The 23,545-nt window shown below is 35.0% G+C and overlaps 1 protein-coding gene across 1 annotated transcript in view; it reads left to right on the top strand.

Moving 5' to 3' along the window:
- Window positions 1-23,545, top strand: part of Spt-I (serine palmitoyltransferase subunit I) — a 173,383-nt gene that overhangs the window by 49,397 nt on the left and 100,441 nt on the right. Inside the window, exons 7-8 of the mRNA XM_090402250.1 lie at window positions 455-587; window positions 19,055-19,184. Coding sequence (XP_090258376.1) covers window positions 455-587; window positions 19,055-19,184 — 263 coding nt within the window. The remainder of the gene's footprint in view (window positions 1-454; window positions 588-19,054; window positions 19,185-23,545) is intronic.

Genomic DNA, 23,545 nt, shown 5'->3' with positions numbered 1-23,545 from the left:
CTATTCAATCAATGTTTGGAAAATTAAAGTCGCCCATAATGATCATTCATTTGATACCCATAAGGCTAAATTGGCAGTGCATTTCTTCATCCCCTGCAACTGAGCCATCAGGTCTATAGCAACACCCCCACCATATATTTCATTCTATATGATATAAATGATGATATGAATAATGTGATATAAATATCAACATATTTATATGGTTTACAATCAAGATTTTCCCCTTTTTAATTGTATGGATATCTCTGTGAATACTTTACTTGTATTCGACTTTTTTTTTTTTTTTATGTTTATTACTGCATAATTTAAGTATACTTTTACAGTAATTCTCAATTAGACATTGTTGTTATTAAAATTATAATATAGAGAACATTTCCAGTGCAATCATTTGTCATAATTTATATGGTAATACTTAATAGTGATTCATTTATTTATGGTACTTATTTTTTAACAGATATTCATTTGGAACTAGAACAGCGTTTATCCAAATTTATGCAAACAGAAGAAGTAGCACTATATTCCTATGGATTTGCTACTGTATCAAGTGCCATTCCTTCATATTCAAAGCATGCTGATGTTATATTCTGGTGAGGCTTGTTTTTAGATCAATATACAGGGTGGCCATAAAATAACTTTCCCTCTTTGAAAGCATCTGTAGCTAAAACCAATAAACAGAATGAGACCAAATTTTATAGTGAGACTTTTGAAGGCATGGGGAGATGATTTCCGCAAAAAAAAGATTTAGTACCAAAAGTCGCTGATAGGGGAAATTTTGGTGCTGGTGGAGCCAAAAGCAGTCAGATATTTGCAGTAAATGCAGGTAAAAGGATTATGCAAATTTTACTGTGCGTGCATGACAACAGTGCCACCAATTCCACTTAAAAAGGGATTGGGAAAACGTTCAGGCAGTTATTCGAATGACTGACGAATTGTGCTTAATATGCATCCTACCTTGCCTCAGCATGCTTTACTTGTTAAATTGTTTTACCTTAAACAGTGCAATGCCGTAGCAGCCCTTCAAGAATTTAGAAGGCTTCATAACCTGCGTACAGGTTTTATGTCAGCTGTAGCACTGAGAGCTATGATTAAGAAGTTTGAAGAAACTGGATCACTAGGAGTTAGACCTAGCAGAGGAAGGAAAGCAGTGCAAGAAGAGACAGTAACAGATGTTGCTAGTGCAGTGTTCAATGACACAGGGACCAGTACTGGTCCAAGTGCTCGTGCCATAGCTCGCAAACTTGATATGGCTTATGGTACAGTCTGAAAATCGTATGGAAAATCATATACTTCACTTCTATCCGTATAAGTTCAGTATTCCGTATAATTATTATTCTTATTATCATTGTAACGCGCCACATATCCAGCTGGAATGAGTGATGCGGCTGTCGCTTACACCGTGGAAATGTTACTATTCCATTTTATTTGCCTTTAATGTAATTATCCGCTTGTTTTCGGTTCCACCAGTGCCAAAATTCCCCCTATCGGCGACTTTTGGTACTAAATCTTGTTTTCACGGAAATCATCTCCCCATGCCTTCAAAAGTCTCAATATAAAATTTGGTCTCATTCCATTTATTGGTTTTAGCTACAGATGCTTCTACAGAGGAAATGTTATTTTATGGCCACCCTGTATATGCAAACATCACTCTTCCTTTTATTTTATTTTTATTTATTTTAATGAATACTGTAAAACAGAAATAGTCTATTAAGAAGGTCATAAAATGGCCATGTTATGCATATTGTGATGATTGGTGAAAAACAATTCCAAAATTGAGAACAAATACTTTGGATGTTAATTGTTTTGAATACATTTGAACTTTTAATGGTCCTTTGCCAGTTTCCTGTTGTCATCACCTCTGTATGAGGCCGATTAACAATAATACCATGTGTGGAAATGTAATTAGGTAGGAAAAAGAGTGTCTGTTTATGTGTTTCCTAAAGAGCTCAGAGTTTGTATTCATTTTGAAAAAAACTGTTCCCTTGCTAGTGTCTGCAGCCTACAAATTCTCAATCTGTTTCTGTTCTCATAATCTGTTTTTCCATAATCCTGATATAATTTTTGACACTCCTTTGCACTCTCTCCACTGTATCAGAATCACAACAGAAACATGGAGACCAGACCTGTGTGCAGTAGTCCAAGTGAGGTCTTATCAAGACCTTGTAAAGAGGCAAAATGATTTCCTTATCTTTGCAGAGTCAAGGCTTGTTTCAGCATTGCCATTATTCTCTGTGTTGAATTTACAATTTTTGCTATATGACCCTTGAACTTCAACTTCTTATCTACTAAAACCCCAAGATCCCTAGTCTGATCAGTTTCTTCTAGCATAAACCCACCAATATAATACTATAAAATCTCTCACAATAAATTAAGTTAATTAATTTTTCGAGTTCGATTTTACAGAAATTTCCAAATGTATATAAAATAGAATTTATATTATAATAAAATAAATATAATTTTGCTGTAAAAAGTGCATAATTTAATGCCCATTGAGCTGTGTGTAAAACGGAAAACAGGGGATTAACTCAGATTAGAATGATGACTAAGCAGAAACAAACGTTCGCAAAGTCTTGCAAACATAAAAATATGCACCCACGAATGGAGGGAGCCGAAGTGACATCATTATGCTGGCGGGTAATCCTGGAAGCTACATCGTAGTAACAAAGGATTAGTGAAGATATAAAAGAGGACTGAGATGGGCCCAGCAGAGCTCTACACACACACACACACACACACACCTTAGTTCCAGGTGTGTGTGTGTGTTGTGTATGGAGGAAAGACCATTATTCGATGGAACTCCTGTTTGGATGCATGGATGCATGCTAGGAGAGCGTAGTTACCCGCAGACATTTCATCAGTTCCTTTCCATTTCCTGACAGAAAAGTCGACCTAATTTCCCAGAAACTAATATAGCGAGAACTGCCACATCATCCAAGCAACAGTCGTTACCCAGGATGAAGATGCAAGGTCAAGTTAACCTAGCTGAATTTTTGTTCAAATTGATTGGACTGTGTATGTAAAGATTACAGTAAGCAGCTTACAGTTGGAATTTGTATGTGTAATGAAGGTGCTTACAGGAAATTGTTAGTAATTAGTTTATTAATAAGTTATGGTCATGAAAGGGAAAACGAATGTTAACTTGTATATGTAGTGAACGGAATTTAGTTAAGTTGTGACATAGGGAATAACTACATGTTTAATTTAGATAAGTTAGTATTGTGATAGGGTTCAAATTGATTGGACTGTGTATGTAAAGATTACAGTAAGCAGCTTACAGTTGGAATTTGTATGTGTAATGAAGGTGCTTACAGGAAATTGTTAGTAATTAGTTTATTAATAAGTTATGGTCATGAAAGGGAAAACGAATGTTAACTTGTATATGTAGTGAACGGAATTTAGCTAAGTTGTGACATAGGGAATAACTACATGTTTAATTTAGATAAGTTAATATTGTGATAGGATTAAATAAGTGCTGTGTGTAAAAATGCTTAATTGTAAGTTATACCTACTGTGTATATGAAAAGTATGAGAGACTTAATTTCTCCTATTTTCTTTGTGAATTGTAGTATCATTCTAGTAAGAATAAAATGTTTTGATTCTGTAACTGCCTTGCCTGATATATTGCCAGTGCACTATCTCTAAAAAACTAGCAAACCTGCGTGCACTATAGATTGAGAATTGCCACAACTTGCTATAGGAAAATATGTGTATTAACTAAGATCTTGCATGTATTCCTTACCATAATCCTCAAACTACATTAGTTCAATTAGAATGGCACAGTCGTTAAAAAAATAAATTTTTCTGATTGATTAGTGCAAGAATTGGTAACCCGCATATTGTAGATAGGCTGATAACTTAAAGTCTGTTTAATAGCAGTGGGAACAGGAATAAGACTTAGTAGGATTAATAGTGAGATATATGTTAAGCAGATTAAAGTTATTTTAAGAGCAAAGCAGCATAGAGTTAGTTAAGACATAAGGTGCTGGGAGCGCAGCTCAAATAAGGTTAACAAAGGTGCAGTTGATATTAAGATACAAGAATAAATAAATAGAATATTATATTGGCGCAGACGACAACGATAAAATTTTAACAATACAATATTGGATATCAAATCACACCAAAGTGCATGACTTTACATTTATTAACATTGGAATTAAACTGTGTATAGCTGTTGGCCATTAACTGCTCATGTTAGAGGAAAGGTGGCAGCCAGGCTGGTGGAGCAGTGCCCATGAACATTCCTATAAAAAAAGACACACTGTAGAAATATAGCATGTGTGAGAAAACAGTTAGAGGAGTGAGGGTAAAGGAGAAATATCTATTATGTGGATTGCTCTCTTCTGGATAGCATTGTGCATTCTTAGGGAGCTTTTCTGTTCACTATCCGAAATCTGAGAAGAATTTTCCAAAATCAGTTGGATTTGGCATTTATAAAGATGATAGTCGTTGTGCAGGTAAGAGCTAGTGTTTTGAATGAAGGAGAATACTGAGTGTTTTTAGACTAGGGAGGCTAGGTGCAGAATGTTTTGCCTGGATGGGCTTCCCCTGGGATGAAAGTCAACCCAGGGGAAGTTAAGTAAGATCTTTTTTTTTTGAGAAATGAGACAGGATTGATAGCATTGAAATTCATTAAATTATCTTTATTCCTTGAGGTTAGGTTAGTGAGTAAAGAAGGGCATTGATAATATAGAAAGGAGGAATGCAGGTGAAAGCACAGTACTCTGGACAACCATTGTTGGAGAAATCTGATGAGAGAAAACATCTGCCCTCACCACCACATACACACACACACACTCTCTCTCTCTCTCTCTCTCTGAATTTGACAGGGAATTCATGAAGCTCACTTCATAAAGGTCTATCAAACTGAAACTGATGATTGTTCATTTCATGGTACTCACTTCACAAAGGTCTATCAACCTGGTACATGTAACATGGTGCACAGTGTCACTACTACATTGGGTGAAGAGATAGAGGTGCATGAGGAGGTTCTAGAGCTGCATAACTTGGATAAGAACTCAAGAATATGTACAGATAAGATATCAGCATTTATACTAAGGGAATGTTCATCTGAACTTGTTATGCCCTTAGCCTCATTGTATAATTTGAGTTTTAGCTCAGGAAAGATTGCACAGAGTGGTGCATAAGTTATGTCTGATTACCCACCTATCAGTATCTCTTTGGTGGTGGTGGTGGTGGGGGGGGATTTCAGGGACGTTCATAAGAACTTGCATACAGAAATTTTACATTATGAAGCACTTGCGAAAGCCATGAAATTTCTATCATCATTCTGTCCCTTTTATTTTTATTTATTTATTTTTTACTTCATTAGAAATCTTGCTATCAAAGCTTCACATTTCTCTATTGTGCGTGTGTATCATGTGTACGTGCACATACAGTTAACAAATTCTTGTACCATGCTCTTCTTTCTATCATAAATGTCTCATAAAATTGTCACTACATACATTAATTAATTCAACAGTTTAGTACAGTATATGTATATAAAAGGTACACTTAATTAAAATATTCAAGCTCAATTAATGTAATACTCTTAACTTAATATCAAATTCATGAAATTATTTGATTATTATTAAGAGACCTCCAGGGAGTCAGTAACTCATCGAGGGAGGCCATATTATTTGCAACAGCTGTCATACCTGTTCTTGAATTCATTCATGCTGCTTGCACAGACAACATCTAATGGCAATACATTCCAATCATGCACTATTTTATGAGAGAAAAATCTAGTCCTAATCCCCTTCTTGACAGCATTCATTCTCAACTTCCATGAACTTGCATCCTTTCCTCACCCTTCATAAAATGAAAAATTCCATCTACTGAAATTCTTTATAACCTTTCAAAAGTTTTTAAGTCTCAATCATATCACCTCCTCTTTCTCCTGTTTACTAGTGTCTGCAGCCTACAAATTCTCAATCTGTCTTCATAAATGTTTTTCTACGATCCTGATATAATTTTTGACACTTCTTTGCACACTCTCTCCACCGTATCAGAATCACAGTGGAAACAAGGAGACCAGACCTGTGTGCAATAGTTCAAGTGAGGTCTTATCAAGACCTTGTAAAGAGGCAAAATGACTTCCTTATCTTTACATGTCAAGGTTTGTTTCAGCATTGTCATTATTCTCTGAGTTGAATTTACAGTTTTGCTATATGACCCTTGAACTTCAACTTCTTATCTACTAAAACTCCGAGATCCTTATTTCTTATATTCTTATTCAGTTTGTACAACAGCTGTAGTACTTTCTTCTCATCCACATGGGTTTCCTCTTACGGTGAAGAGGTAGCGGTGAGCTCAGTATTGCATATACCAGATTGATAGCTTTTAGCAAAATGACTGCTAAACAGAACAATCACTTCTGCATCAGTCACCCGCATATCATCTCATTCAGTAGAGTTATTCTTTCAAATTTATCCTTTTTTTTTTTTTTATTTGCAGCATAACAATAGAATCCTTTTGGGTGCTGTCTTTAACTTGCAGAGCCTGTTTCTTTTTATACTCGGAGTTAGCTTTCTGTACAACACTTGTGACTCTCCTGGCCTGTGCTGCTTATAATTATCATAACTGACATCATCCTTATGCACACAATATTCCTTCCACATCATCTTTTTCTTACAAATCTCTTGCTTAATTAGATTACACATCCATTTCATTCCTACTCAATTTATTCTTTGTACTTAGGGACACATTTTGATATCACATCGTTTAAGTATTTTTTAAACACTTTTCATGCACTGTCGATATCCTTCCCATCCAATAATTAATAGCATGACACAGAACCCAGCATATTCTTCAGGCGGTCATAATTTCCTGCTTTATAGTTCAGTATGTAACCTTTTCTGAATGGAACATTCATAAACTTAGTCACTTCCCAAGTGAGTACCACATGATCACTGTCACTGACCAGAGGCAGAATAGTTACATCTTTAATTGAAATCCCCTGCACACTATAATCAGATCTTTGACCTTGAGTTTCTTATGTCACATGCTGCTTGAGGAAGTTGTCTCGCAAAAGCTCAATAAATTCAGTTTCATTCTTCTCATGCGATTTTAGAGCTACCCAATCTATGTTCAGATAATTAAAGTTCTTCATTATGATACTCTTTTCGCATCCATTGTATTTGTTGATACATTTCTTTGTCACTAGCAACCAATCCACCAGGTCTGTAACAAAATCCCCACTGTGTATTTAATCTTGTTAGACTCCAGATGGCTTCAAACTCACTGAAATATAAAAACTTGTTACTAGTATTGCAGTCATAAGTCTCAACTCTAACTGGATTCAAGACATTTGCTCGTGCATAGGCACTGCGGAACTGCAGCACCCCCAATTTTTATCGATATATAAATATATTTATTAATTTATTTATATTTGCTTGTAATATTTAATTTTATCATCAACAATCCTATACAATTCTCTTATTTTTTATAAAAAATAATAAAAATCCATCTTGTAGCACTTAGGAGGGCAAAGGACGCTAGCAGCACTATATTTACCACAGTGTCATATTGTTACGCACTCAAGCATATGCACATGTGCTTGAGTGCGTATATGTGAGATGTGAGCTATTAGTGTAATGTGGCACTGTCCGTCGTGCAGTTTCACTGTTGTTTATCTGCAGTTTGCACCAGTAGTAGAGTGTTCATAGTACTTATTGTGTTTACTCCATCTCTTTAATTATTTGGACATTACAATTAAAGGATTTAATTGTAATGTCCAAAAATTGTAAATCCATTCCTTTAATTACAATTAAAGGAACGGATTTTATTTTAAGTAATTTTGAATTATACTAAACTGTTAAGATAAAGAGCCAGTAGGCTTCACTTTGGCAAGGTAAATTTATTCAAATTAAGTGGATATTGAATCCAACATTATTTCTTAGCCGAATAAGAAACTCAAATATAGAAAACTATAAAAATTCAGCTAGTTCAAGCATAAGCTAACATCTGGTACATGCTAGGGCAACTCGTAGTAAAGGTGGGGTAAGCTCCGATCACTGTCCTTGGTATTTTCCCATAATGTAAAACACAACTCTTAGGAGATGTATGTTGTTGTGTTTTACATTAATCTCCTAGGGGTTGTATTTTACATTATGAGAAAATACTAAGGACAGTGATCGGAGCTTACCCCACCTTTACTACGAGTTGCCCTAGCATGTACCAGATGTTAGCTTATGATTGGACTTGCCGAATTTTTATAGTTTTCTATATTCGGCATGAAATTCTTAGATTTTCTATCTTTGAGTTTCTTATTTGGCTAAGAAATAATGTTGGATTCAGTATCCACTTAATTTGAATAAATTTTACTAAACTGTATAATTTTATCGATAATAAACAATATTTTTTCATGAAACAAAACAAGAAGAATATATTTTATTTTTAAGTAATTTTGAATTATACCAAACTGTATAATTTTATCGATAATAAACAATATTTTTTCCTAGAAAGGGGGATGGTAAATCCCTTTATGTTTTTATAGCCGGGTACGAAACTTGGATCGAAATCCATAGAGTTTCATGCCGAAAAAACTATCGGCGAGCCCAAGTGTAAATGATCACTTAGCCTTTTGGCTTATTAAATTAGTAATATTTTTTCCTGTTTAATTTTTTTTTAATTTTTGCCATAATTTTGATATTTTATCCAAACACATATACACTGTACTTACAGTATGTATGTATATTTCGAAAGTTGCAGCACCCCCACGATTTCAAGCCACGAGCCACCACTGCATTTGATATAATTAGCCCCCCCCCAATACTCTCCTATCCTGTCTATCCTTCCTTAAAATACTGTACTCTTCACTTGATGGCAGTTAGTACGTCTGCTTCTGATAGCCAAGTCTCACTAATGCTTACAAAATGAGGTCCCAATATATTAACAAAGGCAACAAACTCTAGTTCTTTGTTTTTGATATAACTAACGTTTGTGTACAGACATAATAAATTACTTACATGCTCTTTTGCATTCACTTCTCTGTGATCTACATGACAACTTGCAGATATCTTTTCTTATCTAGTTCCTTACTTATGCAGACATCGTTATGCATGCTTGATAGGTCTGAACTAGACAAACACAGAATCATTCTCTCTTCATAATGATTTCCATAATAATAACCATTTCCATCATTAACACAATTATCTAACATTGTCACTCTTACACACAGATTCTCATGATTCCTCCCATCAGAATTCAGTTTCTTTGATTCTCTGCGTCTTATATATCAATTAATAATTTTTCAAGACTCCTGCTACCAAATGCATTCGAGTGTAGTCTGTCCCTCTAATACAAATTCATTCCTTCCTCAAACTCACTCCACACACACACATCCAAAAACTTGCATCCATTCCTTCTACACAGTTTACGCATCAAATCATTTGCCATCATTGCCTTCTTCTTAATTCATTTTTATCATATTGAGGTAATATACTTACTATTTTCACTTTCTCATCTTCACTTTTGCCTCTTCCAACAATCCTTTCTAGTCCTCTCTCATGCTGAACTTACTAGTTAAGTCTTTAGTACCTACTACAATTATGATATCGTTTTCTTTTCTGTTTTTGAATTGCTTGCGTTATATTTTTATTTTTGCACTGGGAAAACTTTACGTTATAACCTGCTCATCGATGGCATGTTTTTTGATAGTCACCATACCAAATAACATCCTTCTTTTTATAATTAAGTTTACTTACCAGATTTTTGTTATTATGCACTCACTTACATGATTCTGTGCTTAGTTTTTCCCATTTTGCTGCTGAACTTTTTTTTATTTTCCCATGTGTTCCTCTAAACAGTGCTTGACTTTCTATAGTTCCTTCATCGTCTGTCTAATAATCTGCTTTAACCTAATGATATCAAAGATTAAATTATTTTCAATATCCTTTTTAATATCTTCTTTAGTGGAGAAAACTTGTTGTTCACTGCTTTGCTGTTCTTATTAGCGTTTTGTTTCTTCTGCGTTTTTGGTATCATTTTACACCTATATTTAATATTAAAATATTACAATAAAAATATGTTATAAAGACACTAAATACTCTATAATTTTCTAAGTGAAAAAACACAAGAAAACACATAAAAATCACCAATTTTACATGAGCACTAAATTACACCACCACTCACAATATAACCCTGAACCCAATATTCTGATCATTTGTTTTATGCCACTAAAGTTACATTGTTAATCATTCATACCTGTACATTTCCCTTCATTGTGTTTTATTCATACTCTGAGAATGTCATTGAAGTATTGGTGAAAATAGTCAATTCATTCAATATAGTTTAGTCATTCATATGTTTCTTTTATCAAATATACATAATGTTTAGTATGCTGAGTTTTTAATGCTCATAAAATGTTTAAAAATTTATTTTTTGTCCACTCCTTGAAACTTTGATATTAGCCAAAATATTAGTCTCCAGTGCATTTCACAAATAAAATAAATAAAAATAAAAGCATCCACATTTAAATGAATGTATTTTCTTTGTAAGTTGATGATTTTGTCCTAATAATCTTTGAAAAAATGTTGTCTTTAAAAATCTTATGCCTCTGGAGAAAGAACTACATGTTTTTTCTCCAGAAAGTCCAACTTTATACAAGAATGGAGGATATTCTAGACGAGATCAAAACACTGTTGTTGACACTGTTTTCATAATTGGGAATATGAATATTGACTTGCTGAGAAATAGTGGCTCTTGTCAAGATTATATGGATTTACTTGCTATGCATGGACTCGAACAATACATTAACATCTCATCAGAGAATTCATTGGCAGCATATTTTGCCTAGATCATGTATTTGGGAGAACTTTACATAGAAACAAAAGTTCAGGCAGAATTTCTAACATCAACCTTTTGCTGATCACTTTTCAATTGGTATTAAATTACAGTTGCTAGTACTGCTCAAAGGCAGTATAACAGAAACATCCCTTATGACAGTAACAAATGTTGATAATTCATATCGATGTATTAAATAGTAATGTACAGGACTGGAAAGGCACCTGAAGATAGATGATATCTGACCAGAAATGCTCAAATATGGAGGTATAAAAATTTTACAGGGGGCTACACTGCGAAATTCAGAAAGCCTTGTCTAGAAGGTTCAAATTCTAGATGATTGGAATGGAGATCATAATACTCATTTGTAAAAAGAGAAATAAAACCGAATGTGAGAATTACAGAGGAATTTCCCTACTGACTGTTCCTAGTAAGATTTATGCAAGCATTCTTGAGAAATGGCTAAGAAAAATTGTGGAAGTGTAACTTGGAGAAGAGCAAGCCGTATTCAGGCCAAACAAAAGTTATCAGAATGAGATTTTCACTTTAAGACAAATAGTCGAGAAATCATGGGAATATAACAAGGATCTCTACTTGTTATATTCCAGTTTTGCAGTTTTGTAGAGCTGGAAAAGGCACAGGGCAAAGTGCCCAGAGAAAAGCTTTTCAAAACACTATAATTATATAGCTAAATGGAACATTACACAGAGCAATATATAGTCTATATTTGAGTTGTTAGTCAACAGTTAGAATTGAAGGATGTACAGGAAGATAGTTTGATGGTAAGTTAGGTATGAGACAAGGTGCACATGTATGGATCACATTATGAAGGAAAGTGATACCAAATTTGGAAATGTTATTATCAGTTCTTTACTTTATTCAGATGATGTTATACTTCTGAATAAATCCAGCACAAGTCTGCAAGATTCCCTGACTAAATTGAATAGCTGTTGTAATAAATTTGGTGTGAAAATCAGCAATACAAAGACAATGAAAATAGGCAGAAACATTGGAAACGTGAACTACATCCTGATTGAAGAACTGATAAAATGAGTACAATATTTCATCTATTTCTATGAAATTTTTAGTGGAGATGGCAAATTAAATATGGAAATAGACAACACAATTAGCAAAGCTGGTATGGTAGAAAGTCAACTGAATAAGTTTATATAGAGTAAGAGAGAAATTAGTCAAAACACAAAACTATCTGTATTTTAGACAGTGTTTCAAAGTAGTTTTAACTTATTGGATCTGAGAGCTGGGTTAAAAATAGAACACTTGATCAATGACTAGAGACCACAGATATGAGAGTTCTGAGTAACATTAAGGGATGAACAGATGGCATCAGTGGAGTATCATATTAAAAACAAAGATATTAGGAAAGAACTGGACATTATTAGCATTTAGGAATGTGTTAGCAGAGATAACCTCAGATGGTATAGTCACTTTAACGGAATGGAAGAGGAAAAGTTATTAAAACAAGTGTTCCTTGCTAGAATGTAGGAAAAAGACCCAGAGATGAATGATCAAGATCTGATAGTATTGGAGTACTGACAGTTAGTAAATTAATTTGAAGACAATTGTCAATAAGAAGTTAGTAACGATGTAAACCTTTCATGTAGTATCATCATGGAATGTGTACACACCTTGAGGAGATATATGTCAGCAATTTGATGAATTCCAAGACTCGCTCAAAGTGATAAAAATAGATGAAAGGATAGAAGCCAAGCCTGGGTAATACAGATCAGACACTATACAAAAATTAAAGATAAAGGGTATAAAAAGTTGAAAAAATATCCATGCAATCGATATTATGAACACAATTTTAAATACTGTAGAAATCTCATGCACTATAAATTAAAAGAAGGTGAAAACAAATACTATAGAAATTAATTGCTAAAATGCCAAGGAAGTTTCAGGAAACAGTGGAAGTTTGTGAATAAATTAATAAGTCAAGATATGTATGAACAAACCCTTCCTACACTTAAAGATATCAGTGAGAATGGCATAAATGGAGACAGAAGATTAGCTGAAGAATTCAATAATCACTTTGTCACAGTCAGTAAAAAACATTCTAAGGAATGTTAAACTTGCTCTCTTGTGTGAATCACACTCCCCAGATAATTTATGACCCCATGTATCTTTACTCCACCTGTGAAAATGAAATCAGAAGTGTTATAGCTACCCTAAAAACAATTAAAACTTCAGGACACTGTGGCATTGACATCGACATTGTGAAAGAATATCAAATATACATTGTTAACTTATCACTGATGGCAGGCATACTTCCATTGAATTTTAAGATGTCTGTAGTGGTACCAGTTGATAATTGATAAACAAAAATGACTTACAGAATTATAAGCCAATCTCTCTTCTGCTGGGCTTTTCAAAAATGTTAGAGAAATTGGCAAAAATTGGACTAATGAAATTTTTTTAAAAAAATAACTTCTTTTCAAAGAATCAGCTTGGGTTCAGGCAATAGTTTAGCACTCTGAACATGCTTTGCTGAACTTTATAAACACAGATTATACCTCTCTAGATCAGAGCTTCTTAAACTGTGGGTTGCGACCCCATTTGGGGCCGTGTAACCAAATGTGGGGGTTTGCGAAAAATTTGGCAACAGTAAAAGGTTTCTGAACGCGCAATGACCAAAAATTAATTCAGATTCGAGGCTATTTTTTGTAATTCTTTATGTAAATGATAAAATTATATGTATACCAAAGAATTGTTTTAAAATAAATTTCTTTATGATTTATTATTAGTAAATGTTTGATCTCTATACCTATTTTATATACCTATATACCCAGGGCCGCGTAAAAATTTCTCGGGTGAAAAGGGGTCACGAGTGAAGTTTAAGAAGCGCTGCTCTAGATGACCATAAACTAATATTAGCAATTTTTTTTAATTTTTTTATTTTTTTAGATCTATTTTTTAGATTTTTTTAGATGTAATGCTTTAGATACTGTATCACATGAAATTGGAAGTCATGGAGGGGTGGTTAAGGGTCAAAGCTGTATAACTGAGAGGAGACCTCCACATAGCCTTTAAAGGAATGCGGAGAACCGACCAGGGCTTCTGACCTAATGTCCAATCTTCACCTTCTCGTGGTGCACCCTGTTGGGTATCTACTTTGATACTGAACGAACGAGGATGGGCTGGCAATTTGGGATTTAGCCGACCAAATTGTATTCTTATTGGTTAAACCAAAATAAAAAATGATGGTACAACATGACAAAATTTCATGCCGGCTGGGGCGTCGCCCGGTTAAACAAAGCCCCCGTTGTTTTCGCCAGGGAACCAGGGCGAACAGCGAAAAGTCAGCTACTGGAACAAATCTGAAAACAAACCCCAACTCAACATCACCAGAGTTAAAGATCGGTGCTATCAACGTAAGAAGCCTGAATGGCAAAGAAATGGAGCTAGCTGAGGAATTAGATAAGTACCAGATCGACATAATAGGGGTGACTGAAACAAAAAAGACCAAAACTGGTGAGATCTTTCTGAGCAATAAATACAAAATGTTATATTCAGGCAATGACAATCAAGGAAAAGAAGGAGTAGCCATAGTATTCAACACAAAATACGAGGCTAATCTTCTTGAATGGCAGTCAGTCTCAAGTAGAGTAATGTGGGCAAATATGAGAATGGGGAACTGGACAATGAGACTTATTTGTGCCTATGGTCCCACAGAAGGTTCTACTAAGGTAGAAGTGGAGGAATTTTTTGAGGCTTTAGAAAAAGCAACTGACACAACGAAAAAGGAAAAGTTGGTCCTTGTTGGGGATCTAAATAGTAGAGTAGGAAATGATTGTGAGACATACAAAAATATTTTGGGAAAATTTGGAGAAAAGAGCAAAGCTAATAATAATGGCAAATATCTGTTGGATTTCTGCTCAGGACATGGACTGGTTATTACTAACACCATGTTCCAACATAAAAATGTGCACAAATTCACATGGAGAGAAGAGGCTAGGAATAAGAAAAGTCTCATTGACTATGTTATTGTTGATAGTGATGTTTTCTCCCTGGTGCAGGACACCAGAGTGTCCTGCACCAGGACACCAGAGTGTACAGAGGATTTGAAATTGGAAGTGATCACTATTTAGTCTTGAGCAGGATAAAATTGAATTTCATATTGAAAAGAATAACATGTAAGAAAGTTTTAAAGCGAACAAAAGTTGAGCAGCTCTCAGATGTGAACTGTAGACTAAAATACAGAAATATTATTGAAAAGAAAATGAAAGAGTTTGAGAACAAACCTTGGAGATTCAGTGGCAAACTCTGAAGGAAACATTGATTGATTCTGCCAGAGAGGCATGTGGTGAGGTTGTGTGCAAGGATAAAAAAATCAGAACTCTCTGGTGGACACAGGAAGTTAAAGAGGCAGTGAAGGAAAAGAAGAAAGCATATCAAAAGTTCCTGGCAAATAAGTCAGCTTTTACTCTTACAGAATACAGAGACAAATGTAAGAAAGCTAAACAGTGTGTAAAACTAGCTAAACAAAAGTCATGGGAGGACTTTGGCAAGAATATAGAAAATAAATATCAAGAAGGTGGCAAAATATTCTGGAGGTTGTTGAAGAAGCTTAGGAATGGAGGAAAGAGTGCTATAAAAGAAATTAGAGATGATAAAGGTGAAATGAAAACAGGAGAAAAAGATATCCTTGAAGTATGGAGTAATTACTTTGAAAAACTGCTAAATGAAACAAGCAGTGATGACAGCACAGTGATAAAAAACACTGACCAGGCATGCAGTCAGGAATACATATCCATACTTGAAGTAGAAAAAGCCATCAAAGGCTTGAAATGTGGAAAGGCAGCAGGAGTAGATGATATTCGACCAGAAATGCTGAAGTATGGTGGTATAAGAGTCTTACAGTGGCTGCACTGCATAGTTCAGAAAGCCTGGACAGAGGGACGAATTCCCGATGATTGGAGTAGAGCTCTCATAGTACCCATATATAAAAAGGGAAATAAAACTGAATATGAGAATTACAGAGGTATTTCCCTAGTGAGTGTTCCTGGCAAGATCTATGCAAGTGTACTTGAGAAACGGTTGAGAAGAATTGTGGAAGAAAAGCTTAGTGAAGAACAAGCTGGATTCAGGCCAAATAGAGGCTGTCAGGATCAGATCTTCACTTTACGACAAATAGTTGAGAAAGCATGGGAATATAACAAAGATCTGTATTTAAGTTTTGTCGATTTGGAAAAGGCATATGACAAGGTGCCAAGAGAGAAGCTATTTAATACGCTGCAGTTATATGGTGTCAATGGGGCATTATATCAAGCAATACTTTGTCTTTATTTGAGTTGTGAGTCAGCAGTTAGAATTGAAGGAAGTACAGGAAGATGGTTTAATGTTAAATCTGGTGTGAGACAAGGTTGTACATTATCCCCTCTGTTATTCATTATCTATATGGATCACATTATGAAGGAATGTGGTATTAAACCTGATATCAAAATTGGAGATGTTAATGTCAGCTCTTTGCTTTATGCGGATGATGTTATACTTCTAAATAAATCCGCTACAAGTCTGCAAGATTCTCTGACTAAATTGAATAGCTGTTGTAATAGATATGGTATGAAGGTCAGCAATAAAAAGACAAAGACAATGAAAATAGGCAGAATCATTGAAAATGTCAACTGTGTTGTGAATGGAGAACCTGTGGAACAAGTAAAACATTTCAGCTACTTAGGCACAATTTTTACTGAAGATGGTAAACTAAATATAGAAATAGACAACAGAATCAGCAAAGCTGGTATGGTGGGAAGTCAACTGAATAAATTCATATGGAATAAGAAAGAAATTAGTCGGAACACTAAATTAGCTGTATACAAGACTGTGTTCAAACCAATTTTAACTTATGGATCTGAGAGCTGGGTCAGAAGTAAAACACTTGACCAAAGACTAGAGACCGCAGATATGAGAGTCCTGAGAAAGATTAGAGGCGTGAACAGATGGCATCAATGGCAATATCATATTAAAAATGAGGATATTAGGAAAGAACTTGACATTGTCAGCATCCAGGAATGCGTTAGCAGAGCTAATCTCAGATGGTATGGTCACTTAAATAGAATGGGAGAGGAAAGATTAGCAAAACAAGTGTTCTCTGCCAGGTTGGCAGGAAAACGACCCAGAGGAAGACCAAGATATAGGTGGATTGATACAGTACAAAGTGCCTTAGACGATAGAAATATAAGATCTGATAATGTTGGAGTCTTGACAAGTAACAGACTGATTTGGAGGAAAATTGTAGATAGGAAGTTAGTAATGATGTAATTTTTTCATGTAGTACTGTCATATCCTGTACACCCCTTGAGGGTACATGGCAGGAATTTGATGATGATGATATACCCAGGGCCGCGTAAAAATTTCTCGGGTGAAAAGGGGTCACGAGTGAAGTTTAAGAAGCGCTGCTCTAGATGACCATAAACTAATATTAGCAATTTTTTTTAATTTTTTTATTTTTTTAGATCTGTGTAATGCTTTAGATACTGTATCACATGAAATTGGAAGTCATAGAAATATGACTGCCCTAAATTAGTTTTTAAAAATTTCTTAAATGCTAGATCTCAAGCTGTAAATTTCAATAGCTGTAAATAACAGCTATTGCAATTTCAGAATGTTAGATTATGCTATGCCACAATGATCTGTCATAGGACCAACTTTATTTAGTGTTTATCTCATTGACTTCTGCTATCTCAAACTAGAGTAAAATAAATGCTTTCATGGATTATAGTCCCATGTTTCTCTTCAGATATAGCCAAACAATTGTAAACCATGAATCTTTTAAAAGTAAGAAGTTGATTCACTCAAAATAAACTTAGTCTAAATGTCTCAAACTAATTATGTGAATTTTAGCTTGCAAAATACGTGTAAAATGAACCCTGTTCATACAATTATTCTTCCATGATTGGAATTGTAGAGCAGATTTAAAGTGTAATTGTATTGAAATAGAAAAAGTTAATATAATAACTTATTTGGACTTGAAAATTGATAGTAGTTTGAGTTAGAAACTGCACATTACTATTTAAATAGATTCTTAAATTTTGAATATGTTAAAAATATTATATTCTGCATGGGTTCAAAGCCCACTACAGTATGGAATTCTAAGTTGGGAGAAATCTTTTACACTACACTGAAACTTCTAGTTCTGATTTGGAATAAAGTAAATCAAATCTTAACTAGAAAAAAACAAGGATATTACAATGCACAATAAATATTCCATATTAAACATATCTCTTAGATATTTCTATGTTTGTAGGCTACTATTCATCATCATCATACTAATTACAGGTATAGACCATATGGTCTGTTCCAGTCTCATTATCCATCCAATATCCTTTTTTGAGGTCTACCCTGCCTTCTCTTTCCAATTGGCTTATATTTTAGTGTTTGTTTAGGTTGTCGGGTGTTGGCCATTCAGTTTACATGTTCAATACAGGTAGGCCACTATTATTTATAAAAAACAATAATAAATGTGTAAAGATCAAACAAGATATTTTCTTTAGTAAACAAAAGTCATAAAAAGTCATAAAATTTCTAAATCAAATAAAAAATAAAAAGCAGTGTATAAACATTATACTTATTTAGTGCCAAAAATATTCAATACCATACCTTTATCAATAAAAAGTGGAACCAATCCAAACAAATATAAAATTTTGATAAGAAAAATATTTATTTTTATTTTTTGGAAATAAGGAAACTCTGTTTAAAATATTTGTTTAAATTATTAGATTTAGCAAATGGTGTCTAACATATTGGTTGTATTCTAGGATCCAGTTTCATATGAGTATAAAATTTAAATTCTTTTTAACTACTCTGTTTTATTTTGTTCCAAAACCTTATTGACATTGTATGTAGTGTTTTCTTTTCTGTATTATCATGCTACATCTCTTCTCTCTCTACATGTTCAGATGTACATATATGCATATAAAGAATGTTAATGGTAATGCATTACATAACTATATATATATCACAGCCTCGATGACCTGTTGCTCTTAGGTTACACATATGATTATTCAAAATTATGTACTAATATGAAATTTAGAATAAAGTGATTTTATGAGGTAAAAAAAAATCATAGCAGTTGTTAATCAGACATTAATCAATTTGAATATTGTAGCAGCATCTGCTTACATGAAAGAATGGTAACTTGAAATTATTATTTTTTATTCATTAAGATTTTCAAATATATGTACATTATACATACATATATATAGATATATATCTATGCACACACACACATACCAAAAATTATTTTTGTGTTCTTCAGTGATGAAGGAGCAAATTTTGCAATTCAAAAAGGCATTACAGCATCTAGAAGCCGTGTAGTATTCTTCAAGCATAATGATATGGAACACCTGAAAAGTCTACTTGAGGAGCAAGCAGACTTGGACAAATCAGTTAAGAATATGTTTAATTACTCTTCATAGTCATGTGATTTCTTTTTTATAAAGTGTCCATATTTATTTCCCTGTAATTTAGACCTATGTAAAGTTGTGCCCTGAGGGTGAGCTAAGCATATTTTATTTATTTATTTATTTTTATTTTTTTTTATTATTATTATTATTTTTCATTGTCTTGAAACCCTGTTTCAGAGAAGACAAAACATGAACTTCTTCAAGCCACTTTAGGTTTCCAATAAGTAGAGCAAGGATCTTTTACCAGTCAATGAAATTCATCTCTCACCTAAAGACAAACACAATGTCCATGCACACACAGCAGGATTCGTACCTACAGCCTATTGGAGAGCAAATATGCTAACTACTCAGCTATCTATGCATAAAATCAGGATCTATGTGAAGCAGTAGTTCACAAACTCAGAGTTGCAACATGAACTTGGTCTGCAAGGATCTTCTTCTTTGCGTCTTGAACTCCCAAAATGATTATATGATTCAAGCACATAATACCTAAAGTGATTTATTTTCAAGTGGATTGGTTCTTGTAGTTTGTTTGATAATTGAACTGATAATTGAATTCAGAAAAAATAAAATTGGAAAACCATGAACAATTGTATTCTTCAATTTTTTTCTGAATGTTTATATACTTTTTTTTTCTAATATCTGATTCACACATGAATGGCCACAAGACTTATAGCACATCAACACTGTGTGTGTGTGTGTGTGTGTGTGTGTGTGGGCAAGAGGAATAGAAGAAAGGAGAAATCTGTTTACATTTTGCTTGAACAGCTGAGTGTTGCAATCTTTGGGTAAGGTAGAGTAGGGTAGACTGTTCCAAAGAACAGAAGTAGATGGAATGAAAGAGGAGGCAGTGCAGTTGGTTCGGTGAGTTTGATTTTCAAGATGGATTGTAAAAGGGTGTTGGTTAGCAGTGGCTCTTGTTTTAATGATTATGGAGAAGAGTGAAGGAGTATTAGTGGCCAATTCAGTAGAGCACTGTCCATAAAAAGTATCTGTAGAAGAAGCATAAGGCAGAAACTGAATGTCTGTGTGAGAGAGGGAATCATTAATTAGCTGGATTCCCTCTTCTGGATAGAATCAAGCAACCTTAGAGAGGATTTTGTACACCGCCCTAAATATGGGAGTAATATTTCATGATTAGGTGGATTTGGGATTTGTGTAGAGTTAGCAGCTGTGAATATGTATTGTGCAAAAAAAAGCATATCAAATTTTTTGGCAGCTGCAGAAGCTATAGTTGAAATGTGTTTGTGTCAGTAAAGATGAGAGCTGGAGGTCAGTCCAAGAAGAGAAAATCTGATCGTGTTTGGATATCTCAGTATTACTGAAAGTCTGCTGAGGGGAGGGGATGTGAGAGATTAGACAGTATTGAGTTTTGGTAGCATTGAAATTTACAAGGTTGTCCTTGCCCCATTGTGATATAGCTAGGAGATCTGAGTTTACGTCACTTGTCATGGTGGATCTTGAGGATTCTAATACTTGAGCACCACAAGGTTTGTCAATTGAAAAGGAGGAATGGAGTGTACTGTCATCGGCAAGCTGTGGATAGGATTGGAAGTATGAGAGCAGGTAATTTATATACAAGAGGAAGAGAGTGGGCGAAACAACAGAGTCCCAGGATCCTCCTTTGTTGGTGGGGAAATCTGAGGAGAGAAAACTGTTCACCGTGACACGTAGTGAGTGACCAGTGAGAAAGTTAGCAATCCAGTTGCAGTGTGTGGAAGGTAGACCATATGATGGCAGTTAAGTAGGCCCCTGGGCCAGACCTGATCAAATGCCTTTGAAATGCTGAGGACAACCATGTTAGTTCTTCTTCTAATTTTTTCATGTCTTGAGCCCAGAGGTGTGGGTGGTGAAAGCAAAATTAGCTGTAGATCACGAGTGGCAGAATCCATGCTCTTCTGGTCACTGATTAGTTGGTATGTCTTTAGGTAGTGCAAGAGGTGGTTGTTGATGACCTACTCCATAATTTTAGTGGGAACAGGAGTGAGAGCAATTGGATGGTAATTCGTTGGTTGACTTTTATCACCTTTTTTCGCGATGGGCTAAATGTTGACCTGCTTCCATATTGTAAGGTAGGTGCCAGTTTAATTGGATAGATTGAAGAGGTGATAGGGTAGGTGTTAGTTCTGGGGCACAATGTTTTAACACAATAGGTGGGATATCATCAGAACCAGATGCCTTGTTTGTGTTCTGGTTACTAAGGATTCTTGAAATATTTTTTTTGTCGGAAGACTATAGGAAATATGGATGGAGCCATTCTTGGTAGAGTGGAGGGAACTTTGTCCAGGTCATCAGATGCAGGAATTGGAAGAGAAGAGTGATGCCAGTAAGTCAGCCTTATCTTTAGGTGAGGTAAAAAAAAAATAAAAATCCAGATGTGAGAGGGTGGAAACCTGGGTGGGCAGAAGTTGCACCTTGGCAAAGTACTAGAGGGAGTGACAGCCAATTGGGCAGGATGCGAGTTTGCAGCATTTGGCACTTTCAGAGTCTGATTTGGACTTGATGATGAGTCTTTTTACAACTGTTGCGAGCTACAGTATAGACAGAGTGCACAGCTGGGGTTTTGGTCTTTAACCATTCATGGTAAGTAGGGTTTTTCTTTTACATTGCTGGCACACTTTTTTGAGAACCAAGGCTTGGATGGTGGCTGAGAATTTGGAGTAGAATAAGGGATGAAAGCTTCCATTCTTTTGAGGATGATTTCTGTTATTCGGTCTGAGCAGGTGTTTTGATCAGAAGAACTGAAGCAGCAGTTCTTCTGATCATGGGAAGGAAGAATAGAAGTCACAGAGGTCTTCCCAGTTGGCACCTTGCAGTGGCAAAGGACACGAGACTGTGAATTGGTGGGTAAAGGTTGTTCTGTTACAAAAGAGACTTATATGAGGTTGTCGTCCGAGTTAACAAAAGGAGAACCTGACACCCATAGTATACCTGGAAGGGGAGCTTGTTAGGAGGAGGAGGTCAAGTGTTTGGCAAATTGGAGGGGCTTGTCAGGTATTCTGGCAGAAAGTCTGATGAGCTGAGATAGGTCATTACTGATGGCAAACACCTCAGCATCCCTGCCTGCTTGATTGGTAAGCAGAGGTTTTTTTTCTTTCACAGCATTGGCACACTTTTTTTTTTTGAGAACCAAGGCATGAATGGTGGCTGAGAATTTGGAGCAGAATAAGGGATATGAAAGCCTTTATTCCTGTGAGAATGATTTCTATTATCTGGGCTGAGGAGGTGTTTGGATCAGAAGGATTGAAGCAGTAGTCAAATCATGAAGAGGAGAATAGAAATCACGGAGATCACAGTTCCTTGCATATATTTTCAAGGAGATACTATGATGGTCAGGCATAATTTTTATAAATCTGTGATGCTGATTAAATATAGATATCATTTTCATTAGAGCCAAGAAATGTAGGATATCATTGATTTAAAGGTGTTAAATCAATGATAAGACTAGCCCATAAATGGTTGAAACCTATTATGGAACTTTTTTTAAATCACTTCAGGCCTCTTAATAATGAGTACGTATTGTTATGAATGTAACATTGGATATTCTTGTTGCATTTAAAATGCAATCATTCTTCTGTTTCCTTACACTTATGCTTTCATTATCATGTTAATTCTAATACAAATTTATTCAAAATTTTTCACATCCTTGAATAGCAGAGATAGAGAGAAAGCTGGTTTATTAATACTTTTTAGTAGGAAAAAGCTTTTGAAACTTGCATGTTTATATTACTGTTTCAAATTTTCTAGATCTACTTGTGAAGAAAGCATTGAGCTCATTAAAAGTGATGATGAACTCCATGTTTGCGCAAACGTCATCATGCATTTACTAATCAGTGACCATGTAAATGGTCACTGATTAGTAGTTCAAGAGTTGGTTGTTGATGACCTTCTCCATAATTTTAGAGAGAACAGAGGTGAAAGAAATTGGATGGTAGTTCGTTATTGACGTTTATCAGCTTTCTTTGGGATGGGCTGGATGTGTACCTGTTTCCATGTTGTAGCGAAGATACCAGTTGAATAGGATAGACTGAAGAGGCGATACAAGACAGGTGTTAGTTCTGGGGCACAAACTTTTTGAATGCAATAGGTGGTATACCATCAGGACCAGATGCCTTGTTTGTGTTCAGGTTATTAAGGATTCTTCAGATTTCTTTTTGTCAAAGACTATGGGAGGCATGTGAAGGGAGCCATTCTCAGTGGAGTGGAGGGAAACTTTGCTCAGGTTATTAGTGCAGGAATTGGAAGAGAAGAGTGAGCCGGTAAGTTGGCCTTGTCTTTAGGTGAGGTAACTATAGTACCATTCAGATGTGAGAGTGGTGGAAACCTAGGTGGGTAGAAGTTGT

This window comes from Typopeltis vanoorti, chromosome 12 (assembly GCF_054136105.1).
Source record: "Typopeltis vanoorti isolate ZY-2024b chromosome 12, IOZ_Tvanoo_1.0, whole genome shotgun sequence".
Lineage (NCBI taxonomy): Eukaryota > Metazoa > Arthropoda > Arachnida > Uropygi > Thelyphonidae > Typopeltis > Typopeltis vanoorti.
This window is presented reverse-complemented; position numbering and strand designations above follow the sequence as displayed.